General features: G+C 42.7%; 1 protein-coding gene across 5 annotated transcripts in view; it reads right to left on the bottom strand.

Moving 5' to 3' along the window:
* Nucleotides 1-27247, bottom strand: part of LOC139539969 (protein piccolo-like) — a 119085-nt gene that overhangs the window by 9598 nt on the left and 82240 nt on the right. For 3 of the 5 annotated variants that reach the window (XM_071343422.1, XM_071343424.1, XM_071343425.1), the window contains 13 exons: nucleotides 24120-24195; nucleotides 23624-23749; nucleotides 14804-14912; nucleotides 14621-14688; nucleotides 14236-14489; nucleotides 13016-13075; nucleotides 11579-11709; nucleotides 9424-9450; nucleotides 7024-7117; nucleotides 6010-6081; nucleotides 5228-5479; nucleotides 2407-2485; nucleotides 1852-2046 (listed from right to left, as the gene is read on the bottom strand). In XM_071343422.1, the coding sequence (XP_071199523.1) occupies nucleotides 1852-2046; nucleotides 2407-2485; nucleotides 5228-5479; nucleotides 6010-6081; nucleotides 7024-7117; nucleotides 9424-9450; nucleotides 11579-11709; nucleotides 13016-13075; nucleotides 14236-14489; nucleotides 14621-14688; nucleotides 14804-14912; nucleotides 23624-23749; nucleotides 24120-24195 (1543 nt within the window). The remainder of the gene's footprint in view (nucleotides 1-1851; nucleotides 2047-2406; nucleotides 2486-5227; nucleotides 5480-6009; nucleotides 6082-7023; nucleotides 7118-9423; nucleotides 9451-11578; nucleotides 11710-13015; nucleotides 13076-14235; nucleotides 14490-14620; nucleotides 14689-14803; nucleotides 14913-23623; nucleotides 23750-24119; nucleotides 24196-27247) is intronic. The other 2 variants (XM_071343423.1, XM_071343426.1) reach the window with 1 other exon arrangement.

Genomic DNA, 27247 nt, shown 5'->3' with positions numbered 1-27247 from the left:
CACTGACACAACAAAATGGGGTGTACATTTAAGGGGTGTACATTTTCTACAGGCACTGTAGCTATAATACCTTGTCATGAGCATGTATGGCCCCTTTATAATGTCTTTTAACAATCTCATAATGATCCCAACTAAAAAACAGCCAGTTTGAGACGGTTGAAAATGTTATGCATAGAGAGAAAAAACATATAGGCGTTCTATAAGACATTATAAAGGCTCATACATGCTAATAAAGCATTATACCTAGATGAAACATTGAAACATGGAAACCAAGGAATAAACATTGATGTAAAAGCAAAGTACGGGTAACGGAAATATAATACTAATTCAGAAACAGAGAAGAGTGGTGATAAAATAATAGTTATGGTAATTACTTGAATAGATTTGTACATTTACTATGAATTTAAATGAATTCATCCTGCAGACGAAGAACCATATATGTGCATTTTGAAAAACATTTGATTGACTTCATGACTCATTATAAAAAAGTATGGAAAAGAAGTATGAGATAAAACACAAGCAGAGAGAGAAGTGTGATGATATCTCTTGATGTCGTATAAACAAAATATTTGACAGTGTAGTGTGGTAAAAATGCACATACAGTATGGTTCTTCAATGCAAGGGTACAAATACCAAAGCAGCTATTGAGAAGTTTTTGACTATTTACACATATTTATCTGAGCTCTCAATGGTTTACATCATCATGAAGTTGTATTATGGTCCTTACTGAGAGCATGGTTCTCTAGAGGAGAGAATGGCATTTAGTTTGATTAGTGAGGTCATATGTACTTCTTTTGATTAAAAATATCTACACTCCTGGCCTGTTGTCTCACCTTCCCTAGACACTGCCGTTCCCCTGAAGGTCAGCTGACTCCTGTCTGTACTCTAATTGGGCAGTGAGTGCAGAGTCAGTTTCCTGTTGCCCTTTGACCCCCGTGCTGCTGTGTCTGTACTTGCTGGTGTGTTTGGTCAGTGTCAGGTGGCGTTTTTAAATCTCATCAAGGGGTAGTGGTAGACTGTACATCTCAGGGTGTGTGTATTGTTACATTGAACCAGCTTAGGGGTCAGGGGTCACACACACACACACACACACACACACACACACACACACACACACACACACACACACACACACACACACACACACACACACACACACACACACACACACACACACACACACACACACACACACACACACACACACACACACACACACACACACGGGTGCTTGACCTCTTCTAGGTTAGTTGTTGGGGGGAGTGGTCCAGAGAACCAAACAAACACCAGGAGGGGGGGACTGTATGCCACAACTTGGAGTCAAGCTCTGTCCAGAAGTGACTGAAGGGCCCATAGATTGAATAATGAGTGTTTGCTATCCTTAGCATGGTTTATAGACGTGGAGGACGGACAGGGGATCACACTGGGGGAGAGTAAAAACCACTCATATATCTAGACATATATCTTCACTCTAGAGAAGAGACAGGAGTGGCTGAACTGTGTCTGTTACCTTCTCTGTCCTGTATTCTTTCTGTGCATACTCTGGGCTGCTGTGAGTGTCTCTGATGTATGTATGATGTAAAGGAAATTGTGTTTTGGCCAACTTTCCCCAGCAATGCTTTAGTGATGAACTCTGGCGATCAGTGGCTGTTGCACCACTGGAGCAAACAAGAAAACCTAACAACATAGAACTGTTCGCCTAATTATAGGAACCCACTATTTGCTTAAAAGAACCAATCAGAAGGCTAGAACAGAGTAATAGAACAGGAGGAGAGATAAATGGAGAGAAGATGAGCTAGCATGCGTTGTGGAACAGAGAGGAAGTGTGTCACAGGAAGGGGTGTAGATTACTCGGTTGGAGGCGGGCTTGTTGCACAGCGGCCTCTGCGGCAGCAATAGCTATCCCAGCATCCTCCAGGTGGGCCTGCGTGACACTGCTCTTGCTCTGGCTGCGGGACGGACCGTGGGAACGAAGCTGGCCATCTGACGATGACTTAGAGCTGCCGGGACTACTGTGGGACTTCTCTAGAGTCACCATCTGCATGTCTGGGAGGGAGGGGGGAGGAAGGGAGAGAGAGTAGATGGATAGAGGAAAGAAAGGGAATGTCTTTAAAGTGTCTTTACTGTAAAATTCAATAAATGCACCATGTAGTAGTTAGACATTTGTACTGTGCCTCTAGTCTATGGGTCAGGACCCCACAATATGGATGGCACTGAGCCAAAGAAGTGACTGGCACTAAAAGTATAATTGTGACAGCTGAGTAGCCATTCGTAAAACTGTCACCATGACTACATGTTATATCACTATGACAACAGAGTGGCAATCAGCAAAACAGACAAGAAGAAAAACAGTAAAGTAACAGGGTGGCTAAACCACACAATTAAGCAGCTGGAAGAGGCTCTTACCTTTTGCTGGGTCAGGGAAGATCCCGTGGCTTCTGCTCTTTATCACAGAATTCTTGGGGGACTCAAGGCACTCCTCCATCTGTCAATAGGTTTACATTTAATTCAATGTGCTTTATATGCATTATAATATATCATCTTACATCATTAAGGCAAACATACACTCTTAGAAGAAAAGGTGCTAAGTAGAACCATACAGGGTTCTTCGGTTTGTCCCCATAGGGAAACTCTTTTTGGTGCTGGATCGAACCCTTTACAGAGGGTTCTATCTAGAACCCTCTATGTAGGTTTCTTCAAAGAACCCCCTGTATATGGTTCTACCAAGAAGCATTTTATCTAAAGGTTCTTCTTAGAACCGTTAATAATGGGGTTCTACTGAGAACCATTTTATCTTTGAAGAGTTCCACCAGCCTTATTAGCCTTTAAAATTAAATTATTCATGACATTACATTACATATATCACAAGGCCATTCTCTGAGGGCAGGAATCTCCTAGTTTACAGGCCACATCAGGCATTCAAGTCACATTATGCTGACTTGCAAAGTGATGTGTAATTCCTATTGGAAGCCAGAGTTAGGATACCTGCAACCTGCATTCAGAATGACTGCCAGGGTAGGGAAGACAACATTAACTGTGACTACCTCACTCACATACAGTAAACAGGAACAACCATCTCAGTAACAGGTGCAATAAATGCATTTATAACAGATTGGATTAGGTTACAAAACTGTTATTTATCTTTCTGTAGCATTAAATTAATCAACCAATCAATGTACATGCAAAAACACAGATATTAAAGTAAAACAAACTATTTCTTAAAGTCTCCCTGCAATAGAGCATGCTGGGAAATATTATACTGTATATGGTACTACAGTCAGTTCCATAAATATTTGTACATTGACCAAGTTATTATTATTTTAGCTGTCTACCACAGCATATTGGAGTTTAAATGAAATAATTAATAAAAGCTGAAAGTGCAGAGTTTTAATTTGAGGGTATTTACATCCAAGTCATGTGAACGGTGTAGGAATTACAGCACTTTGTATATGTGGTCCCCCCCTTTTTAAGGGACTAAAAGTAATTGGACAATTAGCTGCTCAGCTGTTCCATGGCCAGATGTGTGTTATTCCCTCATTAGTTAATTTACAAGTAAGTAGATAAAAGGTCTAGAGTTGATTTCAAATGCGGCATTTTCATTTGGAATCTGTTGCTGTTAACCCTCAATATGAAGTCCAAAGAGCTGTAACTGCCAGTAAAACGAGCCATCATTAGGCTGAAAAATCAAAACAAACCCATCAGAGAGGTAGCAAAAACATTAGGTGTGGCCAAGTCAACTATTTGGTACATTCTTAAAAAGAAAGAACCCACTGGTGAGTTCAGGAACACCAAAAGGCCCGGAAGACCACGGAAAACAACTTTAATTTTATTTGACCTTTATTTAACTAGGCAAGTCAATTAAGAACAAATTATTATTTACAATGACGGCCTACCGGGGAACAGTGGGTTAACTGTGGTGGATGACAGAATAATTATCTCACTGGTGAAGAAAAAGCCCTTCACAACAGTTGGCCAGATCAATAACACCCTCCAGGAGGTAGGCGTATCTGTGTCAAATTCAACAGTCAAGAGAAGACTTCACCAGAGTAAATACAGAGGGTTTATCACAAGATGTAAACCATTGGTAAGCCTCAAAAACAGGAAGACCAGATTAGAGTTTGCCAGAAAATATCTAAAAAGCCTGTACAGTTCTGGAACAACATCCTATGGACAGATGAGACAAAGATCAACTTGTACCAGAATGATGGGAAGAGAAGAGTATGGAGAAGGGAAGGAACTGCTCATGATCCGAAGCATACCACCTCATCTGTGAAGCATGGTGGAGATAGTGTTATGGCATGGGCATGTATGGCTGCCAATGGAACTGGTTCCCTGTATTTATTGATGATGTGACTGCTGACAAAAGCAGCAGGATGAATTATGAAGTGTTTAGGGCTATATTATCTGCTCATATTCAGGCAAATGCTTCAAAACTCCTTGGACGGCGCTTCACAGTGCAGATGGACAATGAGCCGAAGCATACTGCGAAAGCAACCCAATACTTTTTTAAGGCAAAGAAGTGGAATGTTCTGCATTTGCCAAGTCAATCACCTGACCTGAATCCAATTGAGCATGCATTTCACTTGCTGAAGTCAAAACTGAAGGCAAAACGCCCAATGAACAAGCAGGAACTGGAGACAGCTGCAGTAAAGGCATGGCAGAGCATCACCAGGGAGGAAACACAGCATCTGGTGAGGTCTATGGCTTCCAGACTTCAGGCAATCATTGACTGCAAAGGATTTCAACTCACAATTTAATTTATGATTATGTTAGCTTGTCCAATTACTTTTGAGCCCCTAAAATAGGGTTGTAATTCTTACACGGTTCATACAATTTTGACAAAACCCTTAAATTAAAGATTAAAGTCTACACTTAAAGCACATCTTGATTGTTTCCTTTCAAATCCATTGTGGTGGCGTACAGAGCCAAAATGATACAAATTGTGTCACTGTCCAAATACATGGACCTGACGGCCTTCTTGTCTTCCAAAAAATCATCAAAGAACTCTTTCTTCCCAAAACAGTTCTAATAAGACGTTCTAAGAAGAACCCTTTGCCTTACAAAGAATCCTTGTCTTCCAAAAAGGGTTCTTCTAATCAAAATGGTTCTTGGTCGAACACTATCCCTCTGCAAATAAACCTTTTGGAACCATTTTTTCGAAGAGTGTATAAAACATACAATCCATTATGAAAAGGATAGATGGTAGACAGTTAATACTGTACAGTACCTGCCCCTGCCCCTGTCTCTGTCCCTGTCCATGCATTAGGCCTTGTCCTTGTCCTAATCCTGGCCCCATGTCCTTGCCTGGTCCTTGCCCCGCTATGGGCTCCTGTCCCGGCCCTGCCCCTGCTCCTGGCCCCCCAGGCCCCTGGGCGGTGTGGTGTGCTCTGCTATGCTCAATGCTCTCACTCTGCTCCTTCAGAGGCAGCCAGCGAGGAGTGTTGTCCAGCTGAGATGTGTTAGACAGATCTATCAACACCTGGAGAGAGAGAGAGAGAGAGAGAGAGAGAGAGAGAGAGAGAGAGAGAGAGAGAGAGAGAGAGAGAGAGAGAGAGAGAGAGAGAGAGAGATAAAGATTGAGAAAGACAGACAGAGACAGACAGAAAGAGAGAGAGAGAGAGAGAGAGAGAGAGAGAGAGAGAGAGAGAGAGAGAGAGAGGTAGAGAGTAGGCATGTGTAAGCAAATACATATACTGTAGATACGTGGAATCAGAGTAAATCGTTTTCAGACATGGGGTTCTGTGATGTTGAAACATACCATCATACTGCTTTATAAATAATTAGGCTCCTTGTCCATTTAGCAGAGGATCAATGGGATTCATTCTACAGACTGATAAAACGTCAAATTACCAGTGAATAAAGTCTTATTGGGAAGGGTAGGCTGAAATGATAAGCCTCTGTTGGCTGGAGAACACTTAAAAACATCAGGAGACATTAGGGTAAAGGGACGACTCAAGTGAATGTATGTGACGGTCCAACCAGAGTGTGTCTGATTCTGGAGACACTCACTTCTCCCAGGAAGTCATTGGAGGAAGATTTGTCATAATCCCACACTGTCACCTCCAGCGTCTTCTTCTTCAGCTGAGAGAGAGTGGGATAGGAGGGAGGAGGGAGGAGAGAGGGAGAGAGTGAGATGGATGGGAGAAAATAGGGAATGGGAGAGAATGATAGAGAGAGAGAGACATAGAGACAGAGAGAGATATATACAGTATAATTAAATTAACAAATGCATTTAAACAAGTTATGCCAAGTACAACACCCACACAGACCAATCTCATTCCACCAGCCTGTCAGAGGACTCTGTGATTGTGTGTTTGTGTGTTTGTGTGTGTGTGTTTGTGTGTGTGTGTGTGTGTGTGTGTGTGTGTGTGTGTGTGTGTGTGTGTGTGTGTGTGTGTGTGTGTGTGTGTGTGTGTGTGTGTGTGTGTGTGTGTGTGTGTGTGTGTGTGTGTGTGTGTGTGTGTGTGTGTGTGTGTGTGTGCACGCTTGGCAGAGAAGTGGGTGAGTGAGTGAGTGGGTGATATTGCAGCGTTACAACCTCACTGGGCAGAATAGAGAGAAGAGTCTCAGAAGAACCACTAGACTTGAGATGCTACTGTCCACTGAGAGAGAGCGCTGTAAGGATAGACTTCACTCATCCTAAGTGGTTCAAATTGCAGCCAAGGGCTACTGTTAGGTTGAATGAAGAAGTCTCTGTCTCTCTCTTTCTCTTGCTGGTGATTAGTATTCTGTAAGGGCTCAGAATGAGGGGTGGAGAGGGTTGTTAAACCTAGCCAGGAGAGTGGTGTTATGGGCTTCAAGGGATTGGTAATGGGTACTGAGGCTGCAGAGAGACAGTCAGAACATCCACAAGGATTCAGAACTACCAATTCAACTTGAAATAAGACTAACTAAATTAATTAATTCAAAATAATGTTCAATGTGGATGTGTGTGGATTTGTGTGTGACGGATGCGTTAGTAGGTGCTTTGTGTGTGCGTGCGTGTGCGCGCGTGTGCGTGTGTGTGTGTGTGTGTGTTCCTACCTGTTCCAGGTGTATGTTCTTGTAGATGACGGTCTGGTTCCACTCTGGGTTCAGACTCCTTTGAACGTACTTGGTCCTCCTCTTGTTCTCACCACTATGATGTCATAACAAAGGAACACATTTAGTCTCAGATGTGGTCTTTGTATGTTAATATGTCCACCTTATTGTAGATTTTGCCAAATTACATTTGATGATAGATATAAAGATGATATGGCAGGATGTCGATAATTGAATATCTGATTCAATATAATTATATCATCATATATTGTACATGATGTCTTGCAAATGTTGGATGAGGGTCAAATGTACACCACCATTCAAAAGTTTGAGGTCACATGGAAATGTCCTTGTTTTTGAAAGAATAGCACATTTCTTGTCCATTAAAATATCATCAAATTGATCTGAAATACAGTGTAGACATTGTTAATGTTGTAAATGACTGTTGTAGCTGGAAATGGCAGATTGTTGATGGAATATCTACATAGGCGTACAGAGGCCCATAATCAGCAACCATTACTCCTGTGTTCCAATGGCACGCTGTGTTAGCTAATCCAAGTTTATCATTTTAAAAGGCTAATTGATCTTTAGAAAACCCTTTTGCAATTATGATAGCACAGCTGAAAATTGTTGTGCTAATTTAAGAAGCAATAAAACTGGCATTCTTTAGACTAGTTGAGTATCTGGAGCATCAGCATTTGTGGGCTCGATTAAAGGGCTCAAAATGGCCAGAAACAAATAACTTTCTTCTGAAACTCGTCAGTCTATTATTGTTCTGAGAAATGAAAGCTATTCCATGCGAGAAATTGCTAAGAAACTGAAGAACGGTGTGTACTACTCCCTTCAGAGAACAAAAAAAGAGGAGTGGGAGGCCCTGGTGCACAACAGAGCAAGAGGACAAGTACATTCGAGTGTCTAGTTTGAGAAACAGACGCTTCACAAGTCCTCAACTGGCAGGTTCATTAAATAGTACCCGCAAAACACCAGTCTCAACGTCAACAGTGAAGAGGCGACTCCGGGATGCTGGCCTTCTAGGCAAAGTTCCTCTGTCCAGTGTCTGTGTTCTTTTTCCCATCTTAATCTTTTATTGTTATTGGCCAGTCTGAGATATGGATTTTCTTTACGACTCTGTCTAGAAGGCCAGGATCCCGGAGTCGCCTCTTCACTGTTGACGTTGTGACTGGTGTTTTGCGCGTACTATTTAATGAACCTGCCAGTTGAGGACTTGTGAGGAGTCCGTTTCTCAAACTAGACACTCTAATGTATTCCATAAAAAAATCTGCCGTTTCCAGCTACAATTGTCATTTACAGCATTAACAATGTCTACACTGTATTTCTGATAAATTTGATACTATGTTAATGGACAAAAAATTTGCTTTTTTTTCAAAAACAAGGACATTTCTAAGTGACCCCAAACTTTTGAACGGTAGTGTATAGACACCTGGCTAGACAGGATAACAACATGAAACAAGAATAAAGTCAAAGAAATAGTGATGTATGCATGTTTGTCTTGTTGAATCAATATTTGACTGTAAGGCACAGCTCCACTCCAGTAGCAGAGAGCATAAAGGTGAGGTGAAAAACACATCTGACTCATGAAATGATTTCACATTTCAACTTTGATTTCAACCCAGCAATGTTCTTGGCTACATCTGCACAATCAGATAATCACATTGCACATTGACGCAGGGGGAAAAAACAGACTGAAAGCAGAGAGGCAGATAATTAGAGAGCCAGAGAAGGCAAGAATGAGAGAAAAAGAGGGAGGGAAGGAAAGTAGGAGACAGAGGGGCAGAGAAACAGAGACAGAATGCAAAGAAGGAGAGGCAGAGAAGGAGAAGAGCGGAGAAGGAGAGAATGAAGAAAGCAGCGAAGGATATCAGCAGAGAAGGATAGCAGCAGAGAAGGAAGAGAGCAGCGAAGGATAGCAGCAGAGAAGGAAGAGAGCAGAGGATAGCAGCAGAGAAGGAAGAGAGCAGCGAAGGATAGCAGCAGAGAAGGAAGAGAGCAGCGAAGGATAGCAGCAGAGAAGGAAGAGAGCAGAGGATAGCAGCAGAGAAGGAAGAGAGCAGAGGATAGCAGCAGAGAAGGAAGAGAGCAGAGGATAGCAGCAGAGAAGGAGGAGAGCAGAGGATAGCAGCAGAGAAGGAAGAGAGCAGAGGATAGCAGCAGAGAAGGAGGAGAGCAGCGAAGGATAGCAGGAAGAGAGCAGAGAAGGATAGCAGCAGAGAAGGAGAGAAGGAAAAGAGCAGAGAAAAAGAGAAGCAGAGAAGTAAAATATTAGGGAAGGATAGAAACAGATAAGAACCGAATCAAAGAAGAAGAGAGCAGCGAAGGAGAGAAGAAGAGAAGCAGAGATGGAGAGAAGAAGAGAAGGAGAGAAGCAGAGAAGCACTACACTACCTTGCGTTCTGGACTACCATGACTTGTCTGAGTGTCCAGGGGAGGGAGAGGAGGGTAGAGACAACAGACAACAAACAACAAGAACAGCAAAAAGAAAGAAATCGTCAGAGAAACAGAGACATAAAGGGAAGGAGATAAAGAACGACAACATAGAAACATAAAGACATGGTTTATTTACTACTGTCTACTGTTTAAACACATATCAAGCAGTCCCTATATACTGAGCTAAAGGAGTGTGTGTGTGTGTCTGTGCTGGCAGTTTCTATCCAATTCGGGTACAGTCTCTGAATCTTTGATCCAATCCGAAATCAGGGTAGAGTTCTGGCACCGTACTGTAAAATCCCATGAACATGGCTGATAGAGCCATTAGTAGAACGCAGATAGTGTTATAGGTCAGATAAAGACTATCGATCTCTCTGCGTTTTCACAGGAAGAGAGGGATGGAGACAATGATGGGGCAAGGAAGGAGAGAGGGATTTGCTAAGCTGATGCTGATAAACTGATAATCGCTGTCCCGTGGGAGGGTTGAACCTTACTACACTATCACATCAGAGCACTCAGAAAGAGAACACTGCAGCCGATCTAGAGACCACACATACACACACACACACACACGCACACGCACACGCACGCACGTACACGCACACACACACACACACACACACACACACACACACACACACACACACACACACACACACACACACACACACACACACACACACACACACACACACACACACACACACACACACACACACACATACACATACACACACACACACACACACAATATCAGCATTCTAGAAAATATCTTAGAGTAAATATAGAATGCTTTGATACACTGACCAAATAGTGTTTCATATGAAGTTGTAGTATATGTCCATGAGTACGTTTACATGCACCAGGTTCGAATCAAGGCTGTATCACATCCGGCCGTGATTGGGAGTCCCATAGGGCGGCGCACAATTGGCCCAGCATCGTCCGGGTTTGGCCGGGGTAGGCCACCATTGTAAATAAGAATTTGTTCTTAACTGACTTTCCGAGTTAAATAAAGGTTAATACTTTGATATTAAATTGATTAGGGAAAGGGGGATACCTAGTCAGTTGTACAACTGAATGCATTCAACTGAAATGTGTCTTCCGCATTTAACCCAACCCCTCTGAATCAGAGAGGTGCGGGGGGCTGCCTTAATCGACATCCACAGCGCCCAGGGAACAGTGTGTTAACTGCCTTGCTCAGGGGCAGAAAAACATATATTTAACTTGTCAGCTCAGGGATTTGATCTAGCAACCTTTGCGGTTACTGGCCCAACGCTCTAACCACTAGGCCATGGCAGTAGTCAGATTATGCAATAGTCATGTAAACACCTTACTCTGCTTATCTTAATCGGCGTAAGGTCAAAATCTAAGTAAACATACACCGATTAAAACACCTGGTTTTCGGAGCAATCTTGTGAATTATTATGATATGTAAACACCTTAATCGGCGTTCCAGTGGTGTATTTGTTCTGCGCGTGTGTTAGCACCTGCCGAGAGCCTCCCTCTTTAGCGTGAGTGAAGTGAATTTGAATCAACTGAATGTATGTGTCTTAGAAGTAGTTTTCACAAACAGACTTCATATGTCCCAACTCAGAATCAAATATGCTTCCCAAAAATAACTTGGTCACTGTGGTTGAACATTTATTTTGATTGCCGATTTTCAGCAGTTATCAGAGAGCCATCAGCTAGCCTGATGTAAACAGGGTTATTAGGGAAATCCTTCTTCTTGCAAAGCATGCAAACATTTGAATCAAAGTATTATATTAATCTGACTAGCCACAATAACCAGACAGGTACACGCAATATGCCAAATGAGGCCAGTTAGAAGCCATGGAGATAAGAAATGAAAGTAGCCCACAGTTGGATGTGTCACTATCATGTTTTATGAACTCCTAGGCTTCTACTTACAATCAATCTTTCGCAGAGAGCTCACAGTAAATCTAACAGATTAATAAAGGCACATCATAATAACAGTCAATACTCATTAGAGTACAGAAAGAGAGAGAGAGAGAGAGAGAGAGAGAGAGAGAGAGAGAGAGAGAGAGAGAGAGAGAGAGAGAGAGAAAAAAAAAGCAGTCCAGAAGGAGTAGCAAGCATTGTGAAAGTGGCTCACCCTCTCCCTGGTAGGAGGTAGACCTTGACAAAGGGGTCAGAGTATCTGTTGGGGTCTCTCTGAGCCAGGTTCCTGGCCTGGAGCACATGCACTATCAGATTCCCCAGGTTCCTGTCATAGCTGATTTGGAGCTGGAGGAGACCGAGCGGACAGAGAGAGACATGCAGTATGTTCAACTAGGTTCTACAGGCATGTAGACCAGTGTTTCTCAACACTGGACAACCTGATTCTGACTAATCATCAAACTCTTGACAGGTGGATCAATCAAGTGGAGGAATTGAGGAATATAAGGCACACTCCACAGACTCCAGACTGGGGGGAGTCAGTAGCAAACAGAGTAGGTGTGAGACTGGGGTTTGCCAAGGGGGTACCAAGAACCAGTCAAATTGTACCACAAATAGCATTGCAAATTGGCTTAAACTTAGATGCATTGTATTGAATAACTGTTTATTTGTAACTGCCCTCATTTATTTAAATACATCTATTTGAATATTAACATTGGGAAAATATTCACGTTAGATACAAGTTTAGTGGTAACCCCCTACAAGGAATATATACATTTTTTAAAGCTGATTTAGGTCTACTCTATTTCTACACAATTTAAAAGCTCTAAAATTATATTTGGAGAACATCAAAAAAAGAAGCAAAATTGACTTCAGCTGTTCTCACCTTGGCTGCTGTAGCTTCATTTCACCTTAGTCGATAAAGGACAAACACATCCCATACAGCAATTACACCTCGATCAGACCGACAGCGTCACTGCGTTTTGGTACACCAGAAGTACATTCATTTCCAATGGAACGCTGCGTTTGCCTTGCAGCATTACATTGCAGAGGCAGTTGCAGTGCGTTCTGTGTTCCGCATACATTGGATTTATGAAATGTATGCATCAAACTGTATGCATAGACTTGACAGAAATAGTAGCAAAAGGTGAATGTTGAACTTTTGTTGCACACATATCCACTAAAATGTTGGATTACATAATGAAAAAAGTTTGACTGCAGAATTTATTACGCAGTATTGATGCTATGAGGCTGTCGGCCTGATAGCTGGTACACACTAGCTAAACACCGGGATTAAAAATTCTAGTTGAGTTTCCTGTCAACTCAACCAGCAGTTCCTTAGCCACCTTCCTGCTCTGCTTTCCACATATCAATTGAGAGAGATTGCACTGTTCAGTGTTCCCTAACTGTAGCTATGCTCTCCATAATCCTAAAGCCAGCCAGCCAATCACAGCCTTTGCGCCCACTCCAAGGTATCCGCATGGTCCTAAAGCCAGCCAAAATGAATTGCCTGAACAAAAGCATTGTCTTTTCTCTCCAATCTGAGCCATATTGACAGCTCTCTGATCCAATAGGTGACAGTGAGAATAGGGGGGCACTAAGGGTGGCCAATCATATTTGAGGTGTAGCTGGTGCCACCCCTGAGCAGGCCTACCTGTATTTCTCCTGTTATAGGGTGAGGCTGAGGCTTTAGCACCTGCACATCCGCTGCCGACTGAAAAACAAACACAAGCATCGATTATACACTCTGTTTATACCGATACCAGTCTCACTGATACATGTTCACACACTCTACATTAACACACACACACACACACACACACACACACACACACACACACACACACACACACACACACACACACACACACACACACACACACACACACACACACACACACACACACACACACACACACACACACACACACACACACACACACACACACACACACACACACACACACACACACACACACTAGCATACACACTGCCATGAGAAGCTCTGCTTGTAGTGTGGTCTCTGGTCTTACTAGAAGAGGATTAACAAACCGGAAAAAATCATTCTGTACAGTCAGAGAAAGTTAATTCAGTTAATTGAGATGCAGTATATTACATAATCTACCTACCATAGAAAGTAGTTAATACAATGTGTATTTACACACTCACACTCACACCCATGCATGCATGCATCTCTCTCTCTCTCTCTCTCTCTCTCTCTCTCTCTCTCTCTCTATCTCCCTATGTCACACCCTGATCTGTTTCACCTGCCCTTGTGATTGTCTCCACCCCCCACTAGGTGTCGCCCATCTTCCCCATTATCCCCTGTGTATTTATACCTGTGTTCTCTGTTTATTCGTTGCCAGTTCGTCTTTTTTGTCAAGTCAACCAGCGTTTTTGTTCTCAGCTCCTGCTTTTCCCAGTCTCTGTTTTTCTCGCGCTCCTGGTTTTGACCCTTGCCTGTCCTGACACTGAGCCCGCCTGCCTGACCACTCTGCCTGACCCTGAGCCTGCCTGCCGATCTGTACCTTTGCCCCACTGACCCCTGCCTGCCTTGACCTGTCTATTGCCTGCCCCTGTTGGATTATTAAACCATTGTTAATTCGACGTGTCCGCATATGGGTCTTAGCTTGATTCCTGATACCCTACACACATATACCATGCATGTTTCTCTATAATTAGCTAGTCATGTTTCTGTGATCCACAATGCAGCCACAGCAGTTGACCTTGACCTCTACCACACAAACGCACGTACACATGCACAGCATTTGTGAATTATTAATTATGAACTCACCAGCCATATGGCTGTAATAACATACTCTACAGGTAGCTACGGGCTCTCAATATCATAATGTACTACTATGAAGGCAGTACCTTGGCGCTGTGGCGTTGTTTCTTGTTGATGGCTGGGGAGGCAGGATGACCAGGGCTGGGGACGGCACTAGAGCTGGCCGATGCATTGCCTGAGTGTAACAGAGCTGAGCGGTCAAGGGCAGAGAGGACCCCTACTCCTCCTGGCCCCCCCACCCCCATTCCTACCCCCATCCCAGGGGCCTGCTGTTGGGAAACCTTCTGCAGCTCTGCAGCCAGCTGCTTTGGGTCCACTCCTGGAGAAGACTGCCTGTCACCTACACACACATAGACGCACACACAGTAACATTCACAATGAAGCATTGTAAAGTTACATAAACATTATGATACATTATAACAACAAAGTGCAAAAGTCATGATGAAGCATTATAACAATGTAGCGGTGTACCAGGTTTCAGCTGGTCATGGTTCTCCAGGGCCTGGGGGCGCTCAGGGTCAGACAGCATGTTCAGGTCACTGAGAGAGACAGACAGGAAGGTCAAATGTTGTTCTCATCTAAATTAAGTGGGGATAAGAAGAGAGAGGGATGAGAAAGGATAGAGAGCGATGAGGAGTAAGATATTTGACTCACAGTCTCACACAGAGCTCAGTCTCTGCAGACGGCTGACCCATAATGCACTGCACCTCCTCGTAAGTCTTCCCCATCAGAGGAACCCCGTTCAACTCCAACACCTGCATTCCTACAGAGAGAGACAGAGAGCGAGAGAGCACTTTTCACGGCAGTAAGATAACGTAACAACACTTAACCCTTCATAATATCACGCTTATCTCTGTTTGGTTTATGTATGTTTATGACACATGATTCAAACTGCTATGGCACCACAGATCGATTCTCGATCCTGCAGTCAGGGTCTTGAGACAAGCTCAGACTACAGACACCTTGGTCTCAATGCATCTCAGAACACAAAACACAACCCAAACAAGTTTAGCTCAGGGAGAAATGTCTTACTCCTTCTCAAGAGTAGGCTCTACGTCTTTTAAAAACACCACTGCCTTTCATTTCATTGACTAGAACAGTGGTTCCCAACGTTTTTTGTTTACTGTACCGACTACTGAATTTGGCTCAGCCCGGAGTACCTAATAAGTACCCCCATAGTGCATTTTTACCAGTAAATGTATGGTCTCATGGGTTTTCTTAAGTACCCCCTGTGGATAGGCCAAGTACCCCCAGGGGGCCCTAGTACCCCTTGTTGGGAACCACTAGACTAGAGTATATCTTTTTCAGGTTCAGGTTCACACAGCAGACAAGACTCAGAGAGCATGACAGAGTATATAGCAGTAAGAGCTGTATGATGGATATTGAAAGGGAGAAAGTGCACAGTAAACTCAAACCCATGCCAGCATCGGTGCTGTGGCTGCACTTACACAAATGAAACCTCGTCTTCAGATAAGACTTTTGCTTACGAAGTAACTCGCCAGCTGCTGTGACAACAAAAGATTTTATTAACATATCTCTCTCTCTGTATGTTAGAGAGTCAAGGCCACAGCAACATTTAGGATACGCTCTCTCTCTCTCTCTCTCCGTCTCTCATTCCCCACTCCTCATCTCTCCCTCTCTTTCTCTATTTATCTCTGTCTCTCTCTATCTCTCCTCTCTGTCTCTCATCACCCGCCCCAAACGCACACCATAAGACCACAACAACACAATGGTCCTATGACTGCTTCCATTCCTAGGAGGGTTACTGTGTAATAGGGTGGCTGGTTGCCTAGTGGTTAGAGTGTTGGGCCATCAACCGAAAGGTTGCTCCTTCGAATACTCGAGCCGACAAGGTGAAAATCTGTGCCCTTGAGCAAGACATTTAACCCTCATTTGCTCCAGGGGTGCCGGACTACAAGGCTGACCCTGTAAAACAACACATTTCACTGCACCTATCTGGTGTATGTGACAATAAAACATATATATACAGTACCAGTCAAAAGTTTGGACACACCTACTCACACCTCATCATTTTTTACTATTTTTCTACAATGTAGAAAAATAGTGAAGACATCAACATTATGAAAAAACACATATAGGATAATGTAGTAAGCAAATCAAAATATATTTTATATTTGAGATTCTTCAAAGTAGCCACCTTTTGCCTTGATGACAGCTTCAAATCAAATCAAATCAAAGTTTATTTGTCACGTGCCCAGAATACAACAGGTGTAGACGTTACAGTGAAATGTTTACTTACAGGCTCTAACCAATAGTGCAAAAAGGTATTAGGTGAACAATAGGTAAGTAAAGAAATAAAAACAACAGTAAAAAGACAGTGAAAAACAGTAGCGAGGCTATATACAGTAGCGAGGCTATAAAAATAGCGAGGCTACATACAGACACCGGTTAGTCAAGCTGATTGAGGTAATATGTACATGTAGATATGGTTAAAGTGACTATGAATATATGATGAACAGAGAGTAGCAGTAGCGTAAAAGAGTGGTTGGCGGGTGGTGGTGGGTGGTGGGACACAATGCAGATAGCCCGGTTAGCCAATGTGCTGGAGCACTGGTTGGTCGGGCCAGTTGAGGTAGTATGTACATGAATGTATAGTTAAAGTGACTATGCATATATGATGAACAGAGAGTAGCAGCAGCGTAAAAGACGGGTTGGGGGGGCACACAATGCAAATAGTCCGGGTAGCCAAATGATTACCTGTTCAGGAGTCTTATGGCTTGGGGGTAAAAACTGTTGAGACGCCTTTTTGTCCTAGACTTGGCACTCTGGTACCACTTGCCATGCGGTAATAGAAAGAACAGTCTATGACTGGGGTGGCTGGGTTCTTTGACAATTTTTAGGGCCTTCCTCTGACACCGCCTGGTGTAGAGGTCCTGGATGGCAGGCAGCTTAGCCCCAGTGATGTACTAGGCCGTACGCACTACCCTCTGTAGTGCCTTGTGGTCGGAGGCCGAGCAATTGGCGTACCAGGCATTGATGCAACCAGTCAGGATGCTCTCGATGTTGCAGCTGTAGAACATTTTGAGGATCTCAGGACCCATGCCAAATTTTTTTAGTTTCCTGAGGTGGAATAGGCTTTGTCGTGCCCTCTTCACGACTGTCTTGGTGTGTTTGGACCATTGTAATTTGTTGGTGATGTGGACACCAAAGAACTTGAAGCTCTCAACCTAGTCCACTACAGCCCCGTCGATGAGAATAGGGACGTGCTCGGTCCTCCTTTTCCTGTAGTCCACAATCATCTCCTTAGTCTTGGTTACTTTGAGGGATAGGTTGTTATTCTGGCACCACCCGGCCAGGTGTCTGACCTCCCTATAGGTTGTCTTATCGTTGTCGGTGATCAGGCCTACCACTGTTGTGCCGTCTGCAAACTTAATGAAGGTGTTGGAGTCGTGTCTGGCCACGCAGTCATGGGTGAACAGGGAGTACAGGAGGGGATTGAGCACGCACCCCTGGGGGGGCTCCAGTGTTGAGGATCAGCGTGGCAGATGTGTTGCTACCTACCCTCACCACCTGGGGGGGAGGCACGTCAGGAAGTCCAGGATCCAGTTGTAGAGGAAGGTGTTTAGTCCCAGGATCCTTAGCTTAGTGATGAGCTTTGAGGGTACTATGGGTTTGAACGCTGAGCTGTAGTCAATGAATTGCATTCTCACATAAGTGTTCCTTTTGTCCAGGTGGGAAAGGGCAGTATGGAGTGCAATAGAGATTGCATCACCTGTGGATCTGTTTGGGCGGTATGCAAATTGGAGTGGGTCTAGGGTTTTTGGGATAATGGTGTTGATGTGAGCCATTACCAGCCTTTCAAAGCACTTCATGGCTACGGACGTGAGTGCTACGGGTCTGTAGTCATTTAGGAACCATGCTATTATCTGAGGATAGCACCCCATCAAACAAACACAGACAATCATATTTCAACCCGCCAGGCGCGACACGAAACTCAGAAATAAAGATATAATTCATACCTTACCTTTGATGAGCTTTTTCTGTTGGCACTCCAATATGTCCCATAAACATCACAAATGCTCCTTTTGTTCGATTTATTCCGTCGTTATATATCCAAAATGTCCATTTATTTGGTGTGTTTGATCCAGAAAAGCACCGGTTCCAACTAGCGCAACATGACTACAAAATATCTCATAAATTACCTGTAATCTTTGTCCAAACATTTCAAACAACTTTCCAAATACAACTTTAGGTATTTTTTTACATAAAGAATTGATAAAATTTAAGACGGGATAAACTGTGTTCAATACCGGAGGAAAACAAAGTGGAGCGTGCTTTCAGGTCACACGCCTCTAACAAACAGTACACTTCACTCGACCCTCGTTCTGAACAGGGCTACTTCTTCATTACACAAAAGAAAAACATCAACCAATTTCTTAAGACTGTTGACATCCAGTGGAAGTGATAGGAACTGCAAGCAAGTGCCTTAGAAATCCAGATCCCCATAGAAAACCCATTGAAAAGAGAGTGACCCCCCACAGTTTGAAGAAATCAACTGTGGGAGCAATTATTAGGAAATGGAAGACATACAAGACCACTGGTAATCTCCCTCGATCTGGGGCTCCACGCAAGATCCCACCCCGTGGGGTCAAAATGATCACAAGAACGGTGAGCAAAAATCCCAGAACCACACGGGGGGACCTAGTGAATGACCTGCAGAGAGCTGGGACCAAAGTAACAAAGCCTACCATCAGTAACACACTACGCCGCCAGGGACTCAAATCCTGCAGTGCCAGATGTGTCCCCCTGCTTAAGCCAGTACATGTCCAGGCCCGTCTGAAGTTTGCTAGAGAGCATTTGGATGATCCAGAAGAAGATTGGGAGAATGTCAGATGAAAGATGAAACCAAAATATAACTTTTTGGTAAAAACTCAACTCGTCGTGTTTGGAGGACAAAGAATGCTGAGTTGCATCCAAAGAACACCATACCTATTGTGAAGCATGGGGGTGGAAACATCATGCTTTGGGGCTGTTTTTCTGCAAAGGGACCAGGACGACTGATCCGTGTAAAGGAAAGAATGAATGGGGCCATGTATCATGAGATTTTGAGTGAAAACCTCCTTCCATCAGCAAGGGCATTGAAGATGAAACGTGGCTGGGTCTTTCAGCATGACAATGATCCCAAACACACCGCCCGGGCAACGAAGGAGTGGCTTCGTAAGAAGCATTTCAAGGTCCTGGAGTGGCCTAGCCAGTCTCCAGATCTCAACCCCATAGAAAATCTTTGGAGGGAGTTGAAAGTCCGTGTTGCCCAGCAACAGCCCCAAAACATCACTGCTCTAGAGGAGATCTGAATGGAGGAATGGGCCAAAATACCAGCAACAGTGTGTGAAAACCTTGTGAAGACTTACAGAAAACGTTTGACCTCTGTCATTGCCAACAAAGGGTATATAACAAAGTATTGAGATAAACTTTTGTTATTGACCAAATACTTATTTTCCACCATCCTTTGCAAATAAATTCATTAAAAATCCTACAATGTGATTTTCTGGATTTTTTTTTCTCATTTTGTCTGTCATAGTTGAAGTGTACCAATGATGAAAATTACAGGCCTCTCTCATCTTTTTAAGTGGGAGAACTTGCACAATTGGTGGCTGACTAAATACTTTTTTGCCCCACTGTATTAAGAAGGAAAGACACAAATTCCACAAATTAACTTTTAACAAGGCACACCTGTTAATTGAAATGCATTCCACCTCATGAAGCTGGTTGAGAGAATGCCAAGAGTGTGCAAAGCTGTCATGAATTCAAAGGGTGGCTACTTTGAAGAAACTAAAATCTAAAATATATTTTGATTTGTTTAACACCTTTTTGGTTACTACATGATTCCATATGTGTTATTTCATAATTTTGATGTCTTCACTATTATTCTACAATGTAGAAAATAGTAAAAATAAAGAAAATAAAGAATGAGTAGGTGTGTCCAAAGGTTTGACTGGTACTGTATATGTTAGAGAAACACAAACACCTAAACATTCTGTCAAAATTACAATACACTGAGATACTTACTCTAGCTACATAATCATTTCCACAATCTGTATAAAGCTTAATATAATTATAAACTGCAGGGGATTTTAGGGAGATGGCATATGCAGAGAGAGAAAGTGTATGTGTGTATTTGTCCTTCAAACTCCTCTCTCAGAAAAGTCAAGGCTGTCCCATGTCGCAAGTGTCACCGCCAGGGTGTGACGTCACAGCGTCTGAACTGAGTAGGATAGCAAGAGGGAGTAGATGAACACTATCTCATCCCCAGAAACATCCCTAACTGCAGAGTGGATTACACTATAGAACTATAAAGAACCAGGCTTTCCTTCTGGTTTAACCCAAGAGGGCTGGATGCAGAGACACGTCCCACATGTGATAGTAAATCCCTGAAATATAGCAGTAGGAGAAAGCTAATGTCCTACACATTGTTCAGGATGTCTGGTAATTACAGTGGTGTGTTCTGAAGTCTCTTCTACTTTGTTATATTCTGCCTGTAGCCTGTACTAATCTACAGTGGGGAGAACAAGTATTTGATACACTGCCGATTTTGCAGGTTTTCCTACTTACAAAGCATGTAGAGGTCTGTAATTATTATCATAGGTACACTTCAACTGTGAGAGACGGAATCTAAAACAAAAATCCTGAAAATCACATTGTATGATTTTTAAGTAATTAATTTGCATTTTATTGCATGACATAAGTATTTGATCACCTACCAACCAGTAAGAATTCCGGCTCTCACAGACCTGTTAGTTTTTCTTTAAGAAGCCCTCCTGTTCTCCACTCATTACCTGTATTAACTGCACCTGTTTGAACTCGTTACCTGTATAAAAGACACCTGTCCACACATTCAATCAAACAGACTCCAACCTCTCCACAATAGCCAAGACCAGAGAGCTGTGTAAGGACATCAGGGATACAATTGTAGACCTGCACAAGGCTGGGATGGGCTACAGGACAATAGGCAAGCAGCTTGGTGAGAAGGCAACAACTGTTGGCGCAATTATTAGAAAATGGAAGAAGTTCAAGATGACGGTCAATCACCCTCGTTCTGGGGCTCCATGCAAGATCTCACCTCGTGGGGCATCAATGATCATGAGGAAGGTGAGGGATCAGCCCAGAACTACACGGCAGGACCTGGTCAATGACCTGAAGAGAGCTGGGACCACAGTCTCAAAGAAAACCATTAGTAACACACTACGCCGTCATGGATTAAAATCCTGCAGCGCACGCAAGGTCCCCCTGCTCAAGCCAGCGCATGTCCAGGCCCGTCTGAAGTTTGCCAATGACCATCTGGATGATCCAGAGGAGGAATGGGAGAAGGTCATGTGATCTGATGAGACAAAAATAGAGCTTTTTGGTCTAAACTCCACTCGCCGTGTTTGGAGGAAAAAGAAGGATGAGTACAACCCCAAGAACACCATCCCAACCGTGAAGCATGGAGGTGGAAACATCATTCTTTGGGGATGCTTTTCTGCAAAGGGGACAGGACGACTGCACCGTATTGAGGGGAGGATGGATGGGGCAATGTATCGCGAGATCTTGGCCAACAACCTCCTTCCCTCAGTAAGAGCATTGTAGATGGGTCGTGGCTGGGTCTTCCAGCATGACAACGACCCGAAACACACAGCCAGGGCAACTAAGGAGTGGCTCCGTAAGAAGCATCTCAAGGTCCTGGAGTGGCCTAGCCAGTCTCCAGACCTGAACCCAATAGAAAATCTTTGGAGGGAGCTGAAAGTCCGTATTGCCCAGCGACAGCCCCGAAACCTGAAGGATCTGGAGAAGGTCTGTATGGAGGAGTGGGCCAAAATCCCTGCTGCAGTGTGTGCAAACCTGGTCAAGAACTACAGGAAACGTATGATCTCTGTAATTGCAAACAAAGGTTTCTGTACCAAATATTAAGTTCTGCTTTTCTGATGTATCAAATACTTATGTCATGCAATAAAATGCAAATTAATTACTTAAAAATCATACAATGTGATTTTCAGGATTTTTGTTTTAGATTCCGTCTCTCACAGTTGAAGTGTACCTATGATAAAAATTACAGACCTCTACATGCTTTGTAAGTAGGAAAACCTGCAAAATCGGCAGTGTATCAAATACTTGTTCTCCCCACTGTATGTGCTTCAGAAAGGAGGGTTTTACAGTAATATGATGAACGGAAGCAGAAAGAGGGGGAGGGTGCTAAATACTGTGTGTGTGTGTGTTTCAGTGTGTGTATGCGTGTGTGTGTGTGTGTGTACAGGACTCTGAACAGCTTCTACCCCCAAGTCATTAAAATGCTAAATAGTTAGTTAAATAGTTAACCAAATAGCTTCCTGGACTATCTGTATTGACCCTTTTTTGACTCATCACATACGCTGCTGCTTCTGTTGATTATCATTCACTTTATTCCTAGTTATATGTACATAGTGTAGCTACCTCAATTACCTCGTACCCATGCACATCGACTCGGTACTGGTACCCCGTGTATATAGCCAAGTTATCGTTACTAATTGTGTATTTTTATTATTACGTGTTTTACTTTTCTATTCTTTTTGTATTTTCTTTCTCTCTACATTGTTGGGAAGGGCCCGTAAGTAAGCATTTCACTGTTAGTCTACACTTGTTGTTTACGAAGCATGTGACAAATGCAATTTGATTTGGTGTGTGTGTCAGTGTTTGTGTGAACATGTATGTTTGTCAGAGAGAGAAAGTGAGACAGAGAGAGAGAGAGAGAGAGACAGAAAGAGAGATAGATTGAGAGAGAGGGAGACAGAGAGAGAAACAGAGATAGATTGAGAGAGAGGGAGACAGAGAGAGAAAGGGATAGAGATAAAGGGAGAGAGTTTGAATGACTGTGTGTGTGCTAAATACAGCATAATGGCTAGTCTTTGTGGCATTGCAAAGGGGCAGAGTGCAAAGAGACAGAACTTTTTTTCTGATGTCTCAGAGAATGAGACATGACAGACACACACGCAAACACAAACATACTGTACACACACAAACACCCTCTCATCTCTCTATGGTGCTCAGAGAGCTTGGCAAAGACATTCACAGTGAGCTGACAGTGGCCTGAAATGATTAATATAATAATAGATTTCTGCTTAAACCAGTAGCTAATCTGCTCTGAGCTGAAATCTGACATTGAGAAGTCTATCTCGTCCAGAACACGTGTGAAATAATCAATATACCTCATCCAGCTTAACTCAGACAAATTGAAATGCATACAACATGCGCTTATGAGTTATGATATTGCTGTATAAGAATGTTAATCATAGTTTTTTTTCCAAATGTCACTTTCATTTTCTTTCCGCACGGATTAAAATCCCACTATAATGACGATCCCATCGGCTATAGCCCACAGTATTTTCTCAACCTTAAATCAGACTGTGTCCCTGTATGAACAGACATGACTAATCTCTTGTTCTCTCCTCCTTCTCTTGCTCCATTTATACCTTACACAAGTACATGTGCACAAACACTTACCTTCCACCACTTTCCCTGTCTGTTCGGCCACTCCTCCGGGTGTAACCTTGGCGATGTAGGCTCCTATCTCACCATGACAACCAGGAATCTCCTTTCCTCCCACCACACGGATCCCCAGGCCATTCCCTGCAGGGAACACACATATGTGCACAATTGTTCAAAAGTTTGGGGTCACTTAGAAATGTCCTTGTTTTTGAAAGAAAAGCAAATTTTTTGTCCATTGAAATAACATCAAAATAATCAGAAATACAGTGTAAACATTGTTAACGGTGTAAATTAATATTGTAGCTGGAAACAGCAGATATTTAATGGAATATCTACATAGGTGTACAGAGGCCCATTATCAGCAACCATCACTCCTGTGTTCCAATGACACGTTGTGATTGCTAATCCAAGTTTATCATATTAAAAGGCTAACTGATCATCAAAAAACACTTTTGCAATTATGTTAGCACAACTGAAAACTGTTGAGAATGTTTACTGTGTTCTGCTCTACCTGAGACACTGGTGTCCTTGGGGTCCCTCTGTAGTTTGAGCCGGGTGTGAGGGAACACATAGGGAATCAGCTTAATCTGGGGGAGGCACACAGTGCATGGAGTATTTGTATTTTTTTTGCCAAGGCAGCAGCTACTCTTCCTGGGGTCCAAACACATTAAGGCACTTACATTACATGTGAAGCAAAAGATAAAACAGTACATCATATAACATTATTACACCGCTACACATCCACAATACAAAATGTATAATACCACCATTCAACAATATTACAATGTACGTGTGTGTAGAGTGCGTATGCTAGTGCTTGTGTGCGTATGTGTGTCTGTACCTGTGTGTTTGTCTCTTCACAGCCCCTGTTGTTCCATAAGGTGTATTTTTACTAGTTTTTTAAATCGGATTCTACTTGATTCAGTTACCTGATGTGGAATAGAGTTCCATGTAGTCATGGCTCTATGTAGTACTTTGCACCTCCCATAGTCTGTTCTGGACTTGGAGATTATGAAGAGATCTCTGGTGGCATGTCTTGTGAGTTATGCATGAGTTTCTGAGCTGTGTGCTAGTAGTTTAAACAAACAGCTCAGTACATTCAGTTTATCAACACTTCTTACAAAAACAAGTAGTGATGAAGTCAATCTCTCCTCCACTTTGAGCCAGGAGAGATTGACATGCATATTATTGACATGCACACCCCGAGTACTTTTAAGGGCCAGCTAGAGCTGTGCTCTATTTGACACCTGATCACATTACTGAACAGTAGGTGCGACAAAACTAGGGCCCGTAGGACCTGCTTGTTAAGAAGGGAGAGCAGCGCTTTATTATGGGCAGACTTCTCCCCATCTTAGCTACTGTTATATCAGTATGTTTTGACCAAGACAGTTCACAATCCAGGGTTACTCCAAGCAGTTTAATCACCTCAACTTATTATTCAATAGTTGTGGTTTAGGGATGATTCGTCACAAATATAATGCTTTTAGTTTTTTTTAAATATTTTGGACTAACTTATTCCTTGCCATCCATTCTGAAACTAACTGCAACTCGTTGTTAAGTGTTGCAGTAATTTCAGTCGCTGTAGTAGCTGACGTGTATAGCATTGAGACACACATGGACACACTGGCTTTACTCAAAGCCAGTGTATGTCGTTAGTAAACATTGAAAAAAGTAAGGGGCCTAAACAGCTGCCCTGGGAAATTCCTGATTCTACCTGGATTATGTTGGAGGGGCTTCCATTAAAGAACCCCATCTGTGTTCTGTTAGACAGGTAACTCTTTATCCACAATAAAGCAGGGGGTGTAAAGCCATAACACATACATTTTTCCAACAGCAGAAAATGAACAAGAATGTCAAAAGCCACACTAAAGTCTAACAAAACAGCCCCCACAATATTTTTAGCATCATTTTCTCTCAGCCAATCATCAGTCATTTGTGTAAGTGCTGTGGTTGCTGAATGTCCTTCCCTATAAGCGTGCTGAAAGTCTGTTGTCAATTCGTTTACTGTAAAATAACATTGTATCTGGTCGTACACAATTTTTTTCAAAAAGTTTACTAAGGTTTGGTAACAGGCTGATTGGTCGGCTATTTGTGACCCGTTTCAGGAAACTAGGCGTATGTCGCAAGTCACGACTTCACAGGAGAGGCATTTGAACGTTTATATTTTATCTTTTATAAATTTTTGGGCAGAAATGCCTTCTGGAACATTTGAACTTTCATGTGCCTTAATAACAAACTTGTATGCCATCTGTAAATATGAAATACATAGTTAAATTACAAACCTAGTTGGTTTAACCACAGAAAAAGCCAGGAACCTTTCCGCTAGCCATGATTGACTGAAATAATGAATGGGCTGGACATGCCGAGAGATGAGTTCGGATTGGTCTGCCCTGTAGCATCTTCTGTCTATAAAATGAGCTGCTCGTTATGTGTAGATAATCCTTTCTACTGCAGTTTTTGTGACTTGACACGAGGATATCGAGGTCATTCTTATTATCTAAACTTGAGAGGTGAATTGATGTTATGCAAAGTTGTAATGTCTTCTCAATTTTGTAGTTTATTCCTGTTTTACAGCTTCGATGCTCTGGAGTCTGGTGTTGTTGTCGCCAAGGAGCGTTAGTACTCAGTCGGGACCAGGTTTCAGCTGCTGCGCAAAGCTAACATCTTTCCTCCCATAGATGGTCTGCCTGTACCAGCAGCACCTGGACTGGACACAGCTAGACAAACTTATCTTTTTGAAAAGAACAGGGAGTTTTGCGAGGAAGAGGCTATGGACATCACATGCCCTGCACCAAAGTCAAGGGCAGAACAGAAACAGGCTCCCGGAATATAGATTCCCTTGTTCATGCGTGGTTCGGACGGACCAGTTAATCACTGGGGGCGAGATCCCAGCCATCAGCACTATCTGCAGTGCCTCTAGTCACATATCCTGCTGCTCAGCCACTTTACCCCTGATTGATGGCATATACCTACCTCATCTTTCACTGATATCCTTATTGATATTGTTCTTGAACATAATGTATATTATTTTGTTCTTTCTCTACTGTCATTGACACTTGTTCTTTTTTTCTTAATATTTATTTTACTATCTATTTTTGATATTGCTACTATACAAGTAACCACTTCGCTGTACCGTTTACACCTTCTGTAGAGTCCCATACACTTGGTAAGATGTGGCTGGGGGTTATAGCATTTCTTTCACATGACCCATCAATTTAGACAAGTGTGTCTGGGTAAGCGTCATCGAATATTTATATTATATTTGGACACTTTCTGTTTACCTGGAATTTTTACTTATTGTTGGCTACAACTTTTACCACTTTTTGTCTAAATCTTTACTACACTACTCACTGTTTAGCACATGACCTCACATGTGAATCCTTAAAGAGATGGGTGGGGCTGGCTTAAAAGGGTGTGAACAATTTTGAATGGGTGTAGACAAAGAAAAGCTCTCCAGTAGGTGTACCAAAACATTCAAGGGCCATTTTCTCAAAAGTTTATAAACTGTCAAAGCAGAAGTACTTTCGCACTGTTCCTCAAATGCAGTGTATGATATACCATTGTGTAGCTCTGTATCTCTGCTTTTAACCAATGTAAAAAACACAATTTCAAATTTTGATACATAAGACCGAATCAAGG

This window comes from Salvelinus alpinus, chromosome 15 (genome assembly GCF_045679555.1).
Source record: "Salvelinus alpinus chromosome 15, SLU_Salpinus.1, whole genome shotgun sequence".
NCBI lineage: Eukaryota > Metazoa > Chordata > Actinopteri > Salmoniformes > Salmonidae > Salvelinus > Salvelinus alpinus.
This window is presented reverse-complemented; position numbering and strand designations above follow the sequence as displayed.